The 12,661-nt window shown below is 52.1% G+C and overlaps 1 protein-coding gene across 2 annotated transcripts; it reads left to right on the top strand.

Moving 5' to 3' along the window:
• Nucleotides 1-875: 875 nt before the first annotated feature.
• DHX33 (DEAH-box helicase 33) lies at nt 876-12,026 on the top strand. Of its 2 annotated transcripts, none has more exons than XM_062012321.1 (12): nt 876-988; nt 2,930-3,090; nt 3,761-3,988; nt 4,802-4,972; nt 5,496-5,681; nt 6,349-6,460; nt 6,754-6,913; nt 7,553-7,641; nt 8,209-8,336; nt 8,863-9,066; nt 9,766-9,852; nt 11,430-12,026. In XM_062012321.1, the coding sequence occupies exons 3-12, from the start codon at nt 3,830-3,832 to the stop codon at nt 11,736-11,738; spliced, it is 1,605 nt and encodes a 534-aa protein (XP_061868305.1). In that variant the 5' UTR covers nt 876-988; nt 2,930-3,090; nt 3,761-3,829; the 3' UTR covers nt 11,739-12,026. The 2 variants fall into 2 exon arrangements, with proteins under 2 accessions (XP_061868305.1, XP_061868304.1); XM_062012320.1 differs by lacking the exon at nt 876-988 and adding an exon at nt 1,310-1,375.
• The last annotated feature ends 635 nt before the right edge of the window (nt 12,027-12,661 follow it).

The raw sequence follows: 12,661 nt of genomic DNA, 5'->3' as shown, positions 1-12,661 counted from the left end.
TTTAGCGTGCAGACTTGCTTATTTTGCTTGGGCCTAACTACACAAAAGGGTCTGTTCTTCCTCCAGGCTTGCTTATCTCTAAAAGTTTACACAAAGGGGCTCTGTTTTTCCCTTCCTTGTATCTTTGGTATCGGTACCGTCAGCTGAGTGGTGACGGAGACTATTTGTGCCAACAAATCACAGTATCCCACAATGGTGAGGGGTTGGAAAGGCCTCCAGAGCTCATCCAGCCCCTGCTAAAGCAGGTTCCCTCACTCAGGGGGCACAGGAACGTGTCCAGGTGGGTTTGGAAACCTCCTGAGGAGGAGCCTCCACAGCCTCCCTGGGCAGCCTGGGCCAGGGCTCCCTCACCTCAGCACCAAAGGAGCTTCTCCTTGTGTTTAAATTGTTAATGATCCAGCTGATGGCCATCACCCCTTGTCCTGTCACTGGACACTGCAGAAAACTGTCACCTCATCCTCCTGACACCCACCCTTCAGGTACTTAGCCGATGTCCCACCGCAGCATTCTCTTCTCCGTGCTGCACAGCCTCAGCTCTCGCAGCCTTTCCTCACCGTGGCGGCCCTAAAGCATAACTTACAACAACGTGCATCTCGAACGGGCGCCTCCACGGTACCGAGCGGCGGTCACCTGTGCCCAGCGAGCGCCTCCGTGCCTGGGGCTCACGGCCTCAGCGCCGCCCTGCACATGGCTCCGGCGGCGCTCGGGGACTACAGCTCCCGTCACGCCCCGCTGCGGCGGCGAGTCGCGGGGCCGCTGGGGCAGCGCCGTGCCGCCGCCATGCCGGCCCTCAGCGGGCCGCCCGCGCCCAAGCGCCGCAAGGCCGCGCCGCCGCCCGGCCGCCCCGCGCCGCCCCCCGGCCGGCCCGCGCCGCGCCGCCGCCGCCACCCGCCGCCCGCCGCCTCGCAGCGCAGCGGGCTGCCCATTTTCCAGGCGCGGGGCCGGCTGCTGAGGCATCTCCGCGAGCTCGACAGCGCCGTCCTCATCGGTGAGCTGGGGCGGGGGGTGGGTGAGCGGCTGCCCTCGGCGCCACAGCCCCGCCGGGCGCAGCCGCGGCCTCACGGGCAGCCGGAGCGGCGGCGAGGCGGCCGGCGGTGTCCCGGGAGGGGCGGCGGGGCCCGGCTGCGGGGCCATGGCTGCGGGGCCTGGCTGCGGGGCCTGGCTGCGGGGCCCGGCTGGTCCTGCCGGGCTGCGGGGGATGGCGCGGCCTGTGGGAAGATGGTTACGCGCAACAGGACAAGAGGAAACGGCCTCAGGTTGTACTGGGGAGGTTCAGGCTGGATGTGAGGAGGGATTTCTTCGCTGCCAGGGCTGTCAGGCATTGGAACAGCTGCCCAGGGAGCTGCTGGAGTCCTTGGAGAGGTTTCAGAGCCGGGTGGGTGCTGCACTGAGGGCAATGGGCTGGTGGGTGACAGGGCTGGGACACAGGCTGCACTCCATGGGCTTAAAGGGCTCATCCAGCCAAAACGATTCTGTAAGATTCGTGGAAACGATTTGAGTGTAAATCTGAGACCTGGTGAACTAGTAATGTTTTTGTTCTTCACTTCTGACTGGTTAAGGCCGGCGGTGACTTGGTTTCCATGGAGAAGGCACAAGCACTTCCCTCTCCTTCCTCCTTCACCACCCTCCTGGAATTCAGTCAACGTAAAGCCAAACGTCAAAACCCCAGTCTTTGGGAAAAGTATCTCCTCAGCTCCATTTTCAGGGGCATTCACTGATTTCACTGTGCTTCCTTTAAGCTTTTTGTCAGACTTTCAGGAGCTGAAAACATGCAGCTTCCCACCTGGAAAGACAGCATTGACTAGAATTAAATGGAAAATGCTTTATATTTCACTTCTGTAAGAAAACCCTTAAAGAAGTTAGTCATAGTAGCTGATAGCTGTGACTGCACATATCTCCTCTCCTGTGTAATCCCGTCATTGCTTGCTGAATATGCACCACTTAGAATCTTGCAGCTGTGGAGTGAGATAAACTGCTCAGTCACGCTTTTTCCAGCCTGCAGCTGCAGTGCTTACAGTTTGGCTTCTCTGTTCTTCTAGTTGCTGGCTATCCTTCTGAATCTCTTGTGCTTCTTCCCTCTCTCATCAGTTCTCCCCCCATTCCCCCTTATGTGCTCTGGCTGTTGCTGGCTTGCCAGGATTGAGTACAGGGCTTTGTTTCCCAGAGCATCGTGCTTCATCACGTAGAGCAGTTCTTGTAACAGGCCAGGAGAAAGCTGAAGGGGGTCTGATTCATGGTATTCATGCCATGTTTTGCTGTGCCCAGGGAGTTAGGCTTTTTGTTGCTGATGCTGTGGCCAATTGCTGTCTTTGGTAGAGGGGGCTACATGGAGCTGGTGTTAGAAATGCACTTGGAGGGAAGTGGGACAGTGCTTGTTATGTTGTGTGCTAGTGCTGTGTGGGTGAGAGGATATTCACCTGAGGCTGAGGGAACCGTCTATGGTCTTGGGAAGGCTCAGACAAAGACTTGCTGGCTCCTTGGGGCCCTGAGTGCTCCTCTAAGAAAGCCTCAAACCTTAACTCGAAAAGCTTTGCTTTAATTTTTCATAGCTTTGCTTTGAAACCCCCTCGTGTGTACTGTGAACTAAACCCAATGAGTGTCTGTTCCATGTTCTGCATGATGATCTCCTGTTGGCTGTGTTTAACAGCAAACACTCTGGACAGACTGCAATGTTTCTAAGCCAGAGTGTGGCTGGAGAGAACCTAGGTGAAAGGAGTTTTGTGGAGGAGTGCTCTAGCAACTAGAGCAAGGCAATGGATTCTCTCTGGCCTGCTGCTGCTTTATGGTGTGACTTTGGGCAAGCTGTCAAACCTCCTCCTGCCTTCAGCCTCCCCATCCTGAAATACAGTTATAATATAAAGAATTGAATTGAGACCTTCCACTTGAAGATGCTGTAATAGAGAGAAACTATTCTCTTGTTGTTCCATAGGAGAAACGGGCTCAGGGAAGACCACTCAGGTCCCTCAGTACCTCTACGAAGCAGGGGTTGGCCGCCAAGGCATCATTGCTGTGACCCAGCCTCGCAGAGTAGCAGCTATAGCCTTGGCTACCAGAGTCTCAGATGAGAAGAAGACAGAACTGGGGAAACTGGTAGGTGGCTTTACAGAGTCTTTAGAGAGTTGGTTTGGTACTGCAGTGTCAATTGGCCTGTATCAGGGCTTAATGGGTGAGAGACCAAACAGCCACAGAGAAATTCAGGTAGTTAATAACGTTCCAGAGTGGAAAAAAATGTCAGTTAACCTGCTTCTGTGGCTCAGGGAGGGGGAGCAGGTGTGACCCTGTGATAATTTGCTGCTTGGTTATTATCTGTGTTCCTCCATTTGAAAAGATACTGTCTAATGGATAAACCACAAAACACTGTGCTCTTTTCCACTGCTCCCTGTCAAGGACAGCAGAGTGCTGAGTCTGTGCACCTGTGTGAGAAGAGTGGAGGAGAATGCTTTCCCCTATGTAAAATCTTTAGAGAGCATGGAGTAGTTTCTAGCAGGGAAGGAAGGAAAGGAAACTTTGTGGTGAGCTTGTAGTTGGGGAAGAAGCCAGCTGGAACACAGTTGAGAGCATCCTTTAGGTGGATAATTAGATTTGAAGGGTAACTTCTCACAGGCTGCAAAGATGCTCTTGTGCTTTCCAGAGCCTCCTTGGCACTGGAGTTAGTTCTGTCTGATGCATTGTGCTCTGTAAGCCCTTCCTCGTGGTTTGCTGGTGCTGAGAAATGGCAGTGGCTTTGTGCTGGGACTCTGTGTGATGATGTGGTCTGCAGGTCGGGTACTCGGTGCGCTTCGACGATCTGACGTCGGATGAGACCAGGATCAAGTTCCTGACGGATGGGATGCTGCTGCGGGAGGCTCTGGGGGACCCGCTGCTGCGCAGGTACAACGTGGTCATCCTGGATGAAGCCCATGAGAGGACCATCCACACAGATGTGCTCTTTGGAGTGGTGAAAGCTGCACAAAAGAGACGAAAGGAGCTGGGCAAAGTGCCACTAAAAGTATGTGCATCCAGGGCAGGGATGGGGCTTGGGCTCTGTCTCCTGGGGTCTTTGTTCTGAAATGCCCTGTGGCAGGACAAGGGGTAAAGGGCTCAAGCTGGAACACAGGAGGTTCCACTAGAACATGAGGAGAAGCTCCTTTGGTGTTGAGGTGAGGGAGCCCTGGCCCAGGCTGCCCAGGGAGGGTGTGGAGGCTCCTTCTTGGGAGGTTTCCAAACCCACCTGGACATGCTTCTGTGCCCCCTGAGCAAGGGGAACCTGCTTGAGCTGGGGATTGGGCTGGATGAGCTCTGCAGGGCCCTTCCAACCTGCACCATTCTGGGATTCTGTGTGAAACTTCAGCCTTGATTATTTTCCTATTCCTAAAACATCCCTTTTAAATCTGATTAGTGAAGAGTGACCAGCTTATGATGTGTGGGCCTGAAATGACACATCTGAACAAGATACCTGGTCACCTCCATGTTGCAATTTTCACGAGAGCCCCTCAGGTGTGAGCTATAGACTAAGAGGCATGGTTGGGGGAGGCTTTAGTGCTGTTGCTGAAAGCAGCCATGGTACAGGAGCTCTCTGATATAGCAGCTCACACTGGGGAAGATCACATGTGTGTGTTGGGTGGACATGAATTTCTGTGAGCACAGGATGAAGTGTGTTGGTTTTGTTGGGGTGCACTCTTTTCTGTCCCGGACTCTTTGCTTTTTGTTGTTCTGAGCATACATCTCAGTCTCAGGAAGCTCACTTTTGGCTAGTCCTGACTGGTAATTGTCCTGCTGGGTTGAAACTGCAGTGCTGACCCATCTTATGCTCATGTTGAAGGTGATTGTCATGTCAGCTACGATGGATGTTGATCAGTTCTCCCAGTACTTCAATGAAGCTCCTGTTCTCTATTTAGAAGGCAGACAGCATCCCATTCAGATCTTTTACACTAAACAGCCTCAGAGTGATTACCTCCATGCAGCACTGGTGTCAGTCTTCCAAATCCACCAGGTATGGTCAGGTTTGTGCCTCTCTGGGGCTGTGGGTTGTGGATTGAGGGAGGGTCAGAGGTTGCTGTTGCAAAAGAGATGGCTTAAGCTTGCTGCTGCCAAAGCAGAGATGTCCCTGAGGTGTCCCTTGCATCCTCCAGGAGAAGGGGATAGTTGGGGTGCAGGCTGGGTTAGTGAATTGGGAGCATTGTGAATTGGGTTGGCTCAGTTCATACCCAATACCTAAATGTTGCTCTCACCTGAGTTCTCTGTTCACTGGTATGTCCCTGGGTGCTTGTGGCACTCTCCTTTGCATGTCCTGGACAGTTATTTAGTTAAATAGACTTTAAGCAGTTCCTCCATCCTGTTGAGACTCAGCCCTGCAAAGTGTGGTTTGCTCTTCACCTCTGGCTGTTGCATACCTTGCACACCACATGTGTGTGTCCTTCCTTCTCTGCTTGCTTTGCTGACTTGCTCTCAGGACATCTCAGTTCTCCATCTCCAAACCATCTTAACTTCTCACTTACTTTTTCCCCTGGCTCCAGGAAGCACCCCCTTCTCAGGACATCCTGGTGTTTCTGACTGGTCAGGAAGAAATTGAGGCAATGACCAAAACCTGTCAAGACATTTCCAAGCATCTCCCTGATGGCTGCCCACAGATGATGGTGATGCCACTTTATGCTTCTCTGCCTTACTGGCAACAACTCCGTGTCTTTCAGGCTGCTCCTAAGGTGAGGCAATGTGATGGGTGAACAGGATGAGCTTGTTTGTCTGCATGAGTGTTTGGAAGAAACATGTGGAATTTAAGGAGTTAAAGCAGTCTGTACTGATAGTAATAATGTCTGCTGCCCACTAACTTTGGGCTGAATGGCTCCAGTGGGATATAAGACAGTGCAGCTGTGATGGAATAAACAGATACATGCAATAAGTCACCTGGGATCATAAAAAGAAGGATTAGGAGGAGTGAAGAGAGACTTGAAATTTGTTGCATTTCATAGGAATTTTATGTCCATATCACAGATAAAACCCCTAGAGCAGTTAATGGGCCAAATGCTAAGAAAGATAACTTGGGTGTGTTTGGCAGGGCCACAGGGAAACAAAATTGTGCTGCCTCAGGCCCTTTATTCAGCAGATAAATAAGAATATGGCTCTTGTGCCAGAAATGGAACCAGGGTGGTTTATTGATAACAGCTGTCCTGTGGTGTGTTTTGTTGCAAGTGTAAGCACATGTTTTACAAACTGATCAGGAACTAGAGATCATGTTGGTTTACAAGAGCTGGCATAGCAAGCGTGGCACGTGCTGCAGGGATGCATAGGTTTGGCCCATGCTGGACAAATCAACAGCAGCAGCTAATCTGAGGTGGCTTTGGACTGGCTTTAGTTTGTTTTTCCTTCCAGGGCTGTCGCAAAGTGATCCTCTCCACCAACATTGCAGAAACCTCCATCACCATTGGAAGAATCAAATACGTTGTGGACACGGGCATGGTGAAAGCAAAGAAGTACAGCGCTGGTGAGGAGTCCTCAGGAGCAATGCAGTGCTTGTTTTCAGTTTGTGTTGAAGTTATTTGAGGCAATGAGCCTCACTGAGAACTGTTCTAACACACCCTCTGCACTGCTTAAATGGAGTTTTGGGGTTTTTTTAGTACCAATCATGTGAGGGTAAAAATCTGTCAAATATGAGTCGTGCCTTGGACACAACTTTGCCTCAGGGTGCTAAACCAAGTAAAGTCAGAGCAATTCTTGCATGGCAGACCCTGGATGGGGGGGTTTAGTGTTAATGCTACATGTTTTTCCCATACACAGAAGTTGGTCTGGAAGTGTTGGCAGTGCAGAGGGTGTCAAAGGCCCAGGCCTGGCAGCGCACGGGCAGGGCAGGGCGAGAGGACAGCGGGGTCTGCTACCGGCTCTACACTGAGAAGGAGTTTGAGAAGTTTGATGAGATGACAGTACCTGAGATACAGAGGTGAGGGCAGAACCCTTACACCATCATACTTCTTGCCACCTCACTTATCTGTACCTTTACAGCTGGAGAAACCTGTACAGCTTTGGGAAAGAACTGAAGAAAGGTGCATTTGGGGTCTGACTTGTTGGGTTTTAAGAAAAATGGACTATGGAGCCTAAAGAGAAAACTAGGAAGCATTTGCACTTGGGCTCTGAGTCTCCAAACACACACAAGCAATAGTTGTCTTGACATTCCTCCAAATCTTGGTATTGCCTCTTGCTTCTTAGGAAGAACTGTTTCCCTGAGAGGGTTGTCAGCCCCTGTGCCAGGCTGCCCAGGGAGCTGGGGGAGTCACCATTCCTAAAGCTATTCCAGAGCCCTGGAGCTGAGGTGCTGAGGGCTGTGGGTTAGTGCTGGGCTTGGCAGGGTGAGGGGAGGGCTGGGATTCCAGGAGCTTAAAGGGCTTTTCCAACCAAAATGGTTCTATGATTCCTCATTTAGGAAGTAAGACTTCACCAGGACTATCCTTGGACTATCCCTGTCAAGTTGCAGCAGAGACCTGAGGGCTTTGTTTCAGCTTGTAGGCAAAGAAAAGAAAGAGAAATAATTTGGTGGGTTTTTTTTAAAGAACAATCTCAGTTGTTTTTTCTGCTTACACAGGTGTAACCTGGACAGTGTGGTGCTTCAGCTCCTGGCCCTGAGGATTCCCAACGTGCTCACCTTTGACTTCATGTCTAAACCATCTCCTGGTCAGTGGTTACAAAGGCAGCCTTGGAAAAAAATGTCAAATGCGTTACTGAGGAATTGTTTAAAAGTAATGTCTTCAGCCCAGCCAGAGAAGATAGAGTCTGGAAGGCCAAGGTTGTGAAAGAGTAGCAGTCTCTCTCTGCTGCATCTTCTGGTGATCTAGAAGTCTGAGATTCCTTCATTGCTTGTGCTCAGTCTCAGCAGAGTAGCCATGGTAGAGAGCTGGAGACTCCAGCTTCCAAACAGAGAAGGGAGCAATTCTGAGTCATCAAGAACATGAAAATGTGCATTGACTGCCAGAGAAAGCCACAGGGAATCTCACACAGCCTCTGCCCAAAGCTAGAGATGACAGCTTTAGTTTTGCCTTTGTTTGTGCTACTTAAAATGGAAAAGGTGGTTGTTCTACCAGATAGAGGGGGCTAAACCACAGTTGGGGGCCCTAGTTTCCCTAAACAGAAAGCACTTATCCCTCTGGCTAGGAGGAGGAGGAGGTAGTGGTGGTACCAGCTGATCCTTCACATCCTTGGCAGTGCCAGCCAGGAGGGCCTAAACATCCCTTGTTTTGACAGATGCTCTTCAAGCAGCGATTGAGCAGCTGCAGCTGCTGGGAGCTGTGGAACGGAAGGAACATCAGTTTGTCCTGACACCCCTGGGGAGGAAGATGGCAGCCTTTCCCCTGGAGCCAAAGTTCTCTAAAGTAAAAACTAAAGGCAACTTTTTTTTCCTCTAGTTTACTTTCCCCACTGCCATTGGCATTTGTCTTTCAGACTCAAGGTCTGCAGTTTGGGGTGGCTGCAGCTCAGTTTGCTGGGTGTTAATGAAGCACAGCTTTACTTACAGCAGCTGTGCTGGTTTGTTGGGGTGTTTGTTGTTTAGTTCAGGGAGGCTTTTGAAGATAATTTCTCTCCTGTGGAGCCTTTGAAGCTGAAACAAGGCTGAATTTCATGTAGTTTTGGGGACTGCTGGTAGCACTGTTCAGTGGTTTCATGGAGTGTTGATTTTAGTCACTGTTTGTACTGTGTGTGAACTGGCCAGTCTCAGGAAGGGGCACAACAGTTGCTGTTAGAAGTGCCTGGTGGGCCCACAGAAGGATTCACAGTTGTCTCTGGGCCCAAATGTTTATGAAATTGTCCTAAATATTCCTTGATAATGTTCCTGGGCTGCCAGAGAGCAGAAAGGTCTGCCCATCTGAAGTGGAATCAGTTGTGTTATGTGATTTGCAGACCATCCTCGTGTCCCCCAAGTTCCACTGTACAGAAGAGATCCTGACCATTGTGGCACTGTTATCAGTGGACAGTGTCCTCTACAATCCCCCTGCCCGGCGTGAGGAGGTGCAATCTGTCAGGAAGAAATTCATCTCCAGTGAAGGAGATCATCTGACCCTGCTCAACGTGTACAGGGCCTTCAACAAAGTCAATGGCAACAAGGTAGGGTGTTCTGAGGGTGCTGGTGCTCTCAGGGTGGTGAGGAGCCTATTTGGCATACAGCAGAGTGACATCTGCATCCTTCACAGCTGATGCAATCTGTGTCCTTCCAAAGCAAGGAGAAGAGAGGACTTACTCCCCTTTTTCAAGTGCCAATGGTTCTCCCACAAAGCTGTAGCAAAATTGATTGCTGAGAGCTTCTTGAAGCCAGTTCTGCCATCAGAGCCAGGTCTCTTCCTTCCCTGCTTGCAGCTGGAAACAGGAGGGAGTGGGAGCGTTGAGACTTGCTGATAAATACCTCAGTGTGCTCTTTGGCAGGGTTCTTTGCAAAAAACACAACATATTTAAAGCAGATTTGGGATTATCCTACCCTATGGACTCCTCAGTTTGATTTGCAGATCTGTAGACTCCTGTACTCCATTCCTTGCAGCATCTGTCATTCCTCTGTGGTTTGTTTTCACCACCTGTGGGATAGAAAGGGCAGTTTTACAGCACTTGGTGACCTTGCAGAGCAGTCCTGAGTGGGAAGAGAACAACAACATGCTGCTGCTTGGTGCTGTGGGAGGGAATGTAGGCAGAGGGGAGTAAGCAGGGGTAGAAATGTGCCAAGGCAGTGGATTCTGCTTTTCATGGTATGTAAGGACTGTTGTGCTTCTTGGGTAAAGAAACAGCCCCTTCTGACTCCTGGTGTCTCTGCTGCAGGGATGGTGCCGAGAGAACTTTGTCAACGGCAGGAACATGATGCTTGTGTCAGATGTCAGAGCTCAGCTCAGGGACATCTGTGTAAAGGTAACTTGTTGCCCTACTGTGTTTCTGTTTCACCTGGTTGTGTTTTCCTGTTTGTCCCAAAGCTGATTCTGATGTGCACTAAGTCCCAGGAGTGAGAAGATGTGGAGTTTGTTTTCAGTCTCATCAACAGTCAGGTCAAATTCTGACTCTGCAGCTGCATCCCAAAATCCCAGAGCTGCAGGGCTCAGCGGGTCGAGGAGAGGTGAGGAGAGAAGAGGAGCTCTGGGAAGGCTTCTCAGGTAGAGGAGAGTTTGTCTGAAGGGATTTCTCTGCTCTGGTGTCGATGTGACTGTGCTGTGTGTGCCACTGAGTGATGTCAGGCACAGCAGCCAGTGCTGCCTGGTGGCTTCCTCCCGGGCCAGGCATTCAGCAGTTCTCACATCAGTGTGGTTCCTGCCGCTCACAGAGCACGAGATGCAGTGTGGGACTGCTGCTGGGCTGTTTGCATTTCATCTGTGGCTCAGGAGGCAGTTTGGCACTCCAGGCCCACTGAGAATGGTGGTTGGCCTAAAACTCACTCCCAGAAAAAGTCCATCTGTTTCACAGCTCGTCTTTTGTTTGCTGTTAGTCTGGATTACTCTCACATCTGCCTGCCACAAGAACTCCAGCAACATTACAGGCTGGGGCAGAGGGGCTGGCAGACTGCAGAAAAGGGCCTGGGGGGGTTGGTGCCAGCAGCTGAACATGAGCCAGCAGCGTTCCCAGGCGGGCAGGAAGGCCAAGGGTATCCTGACCTGGATCAGCACTGGTCTGGCAGCAGGAGCAGGGCAGGGATTGTCCCCTGTGCTGGGCCCTGGGGAGGCTGCAGCTCCAGGGCTGTGTCAGTGCTGGGCCCCTCACTCACTGCCACAGGGACACTGAGGGGCTGCAGCGTGGCCAGAGCCGGGCACAGAGCTGGGGAAGGGGTTGGATGGAGAACAGCTGAGAGAGGTGGGGGTGTTGAGCCTTCAGAAGAAGAGGCTGAGAGGAGACACGAGCACTCTCTGTAACTACTTGAAGAGGAGTTGTAGTGAGGTGGGATTCCATCTCTTCTCCCCAGTCATGAGTGACAGGATGTGAGGAAATGGCCTCAAGTTGCACCAGGGGAGGTTGAGATTGGAGCTGAGGAAGAACTTTTGCACAGGCTACTCAGGAAGGTGTTGGAGTCCCCATCCTTTGGGACTTAAGAGGTGCACAGATGAAATGCTGACAGACCCCTGGCCCAGGCTGCCCAGGGAGTGTGTGGAGTCTCCTTCTTGGGAGGTCTTCAAAACCTGCCTGGACACGTTCCTGTGTGACCTGATCTAGGTGGGACCTGCTTGAGCAGGGGGTTGGGCTGGATGAGCTCTAAAGGTCCCTTCCAGCCCCTCTGTGACTCTGTGATGTGGTTTAGTTTAGTGGTGGGCCTGGGGTGGGAATGGGCTCATGCGTGAGGGGAGGGGTTGGACTCTTAAAGGTCCTTTCCAACTGTTACGATTCTGTGGTTCTACCCGAGCGTTCCTGACCCGCTACTGCTCGCTGTCAGCCACCCACTGCAGCAGAGCTGCGCTTCTCCCGGCGGCTGCAGATTCCCACTGCTCTTGTCTCTCCCTGCCCAGCTCTCCATGCCCATCACATCCTCCCGCTCGGACACCAGCAACATCCGCCGCTGCCTGGCCCACAGCCTCTTCATGAACGCCGCCGAGCTGCAGCCGGACGGCACGTACCGCGCCCTGGGCTCGCAGCAGCGCGTGGCCATCCACCCCTCCTCCGTGCTGTTCCACTGCCAGCCGGCCTGCGTGGTGTACGACGGGCTGCTGCACACCAACAAGTGCTACATGCGCGACCTGTGCGTGGTGGACGCCGACTGGCTCTACGACGCGGCGCCCGACTACTTCTGCAGGAAGCTGCGGGCAGCCAGGGCCTGACACCCGCGGGGCTCACGCCGGCAGCCCTGGGGGTGGTCCTTAGACTCTCTGAGGTCATTTCCTACTTTGCCTTGCAAGTGGGATGAAAACCTCCGAGGGAAACGGCTTCTCTGTGAGAGGCAGAGCTCTGGAGCTCAGAACTGGCATTCTTCTTCACGGTTGATGTACTCTGTGCACACGTGGGATAAATATGTGCTGGGGAGCACCGTGTTCTAGGTTTTAATGCTTACTCAAGTTTAACAGGTTTGTATATAAGGAAATTAAACCCTAAGAGCTCTTTTGAGCAGGTTTGGTGGTTTTGGTGGTTGTGCTTGTATCCTTGGCAGGTTTTATTGGGGAAAAAGGGGTTTAGATGTCTATATACAGGGAAAAAGAAACATTGGACATTGATGGCCAGTGACAGGACAAGGGGCAACGGGCACAAGCTGGAACAGAGGAGGTTCCAAAGAAATACAAGGAGAAACTTCTTCCCTGCTGAGGTGAGGGAGCACTGGCAGGGGCTGCCCAGATGGGCTGTGGAGGCTCCTTCTCTGGAGACATTCCAACCCAGCTGGATGAGTCCCTGTGTGCCCTGCTCTAGGTGGTGCTGCTCTGGCAGGGGGGTTGCACTGGGTGAGCTTCCCAGGTCCCTCCCAGCCCAACAATCACAGGGGACCCTGTGTTGCTGCCCTACCACAGCCTCAGATGAGCAGCAATGGGCCTTCCGTGCCTCTACTCAGTTGGGCAATAGTGCCAGCTTTTAGATTTCCCGGGAGACAGTTTGCCTTGGTCAGTCATCCCTCTAAAATATTTATTGCTAAAGAATAAAATAAAGAAAAGGCTTTTTAACCCTCAACTGCCGAGGCGGTAGCTATGTGTTGGGCCGCTGCATTTTCCCGGGGCTGGGTCTCGAACCGGTGTTCCTACAGCGGCGGGGGCCGCTG

This window comes from Colius striatus, chromosome 20, assembly GCF_028858725.1.
Source record: "Colius striatus isolate bColStr4 chromosome 20, bColStr4.1.hap1, whole genome shotgun sequence".
Lineage (NCBI taxonomy): Eukaryota > Metazoa > Chordata > Aves > Coliiformes > Coliidae > Colius > Colius striatus.
The sequence above is the reverse complement of the archived record's forward strand: the minus strand, read 5'-3'. Positions and strand labels throughout refer to the sequence as shown.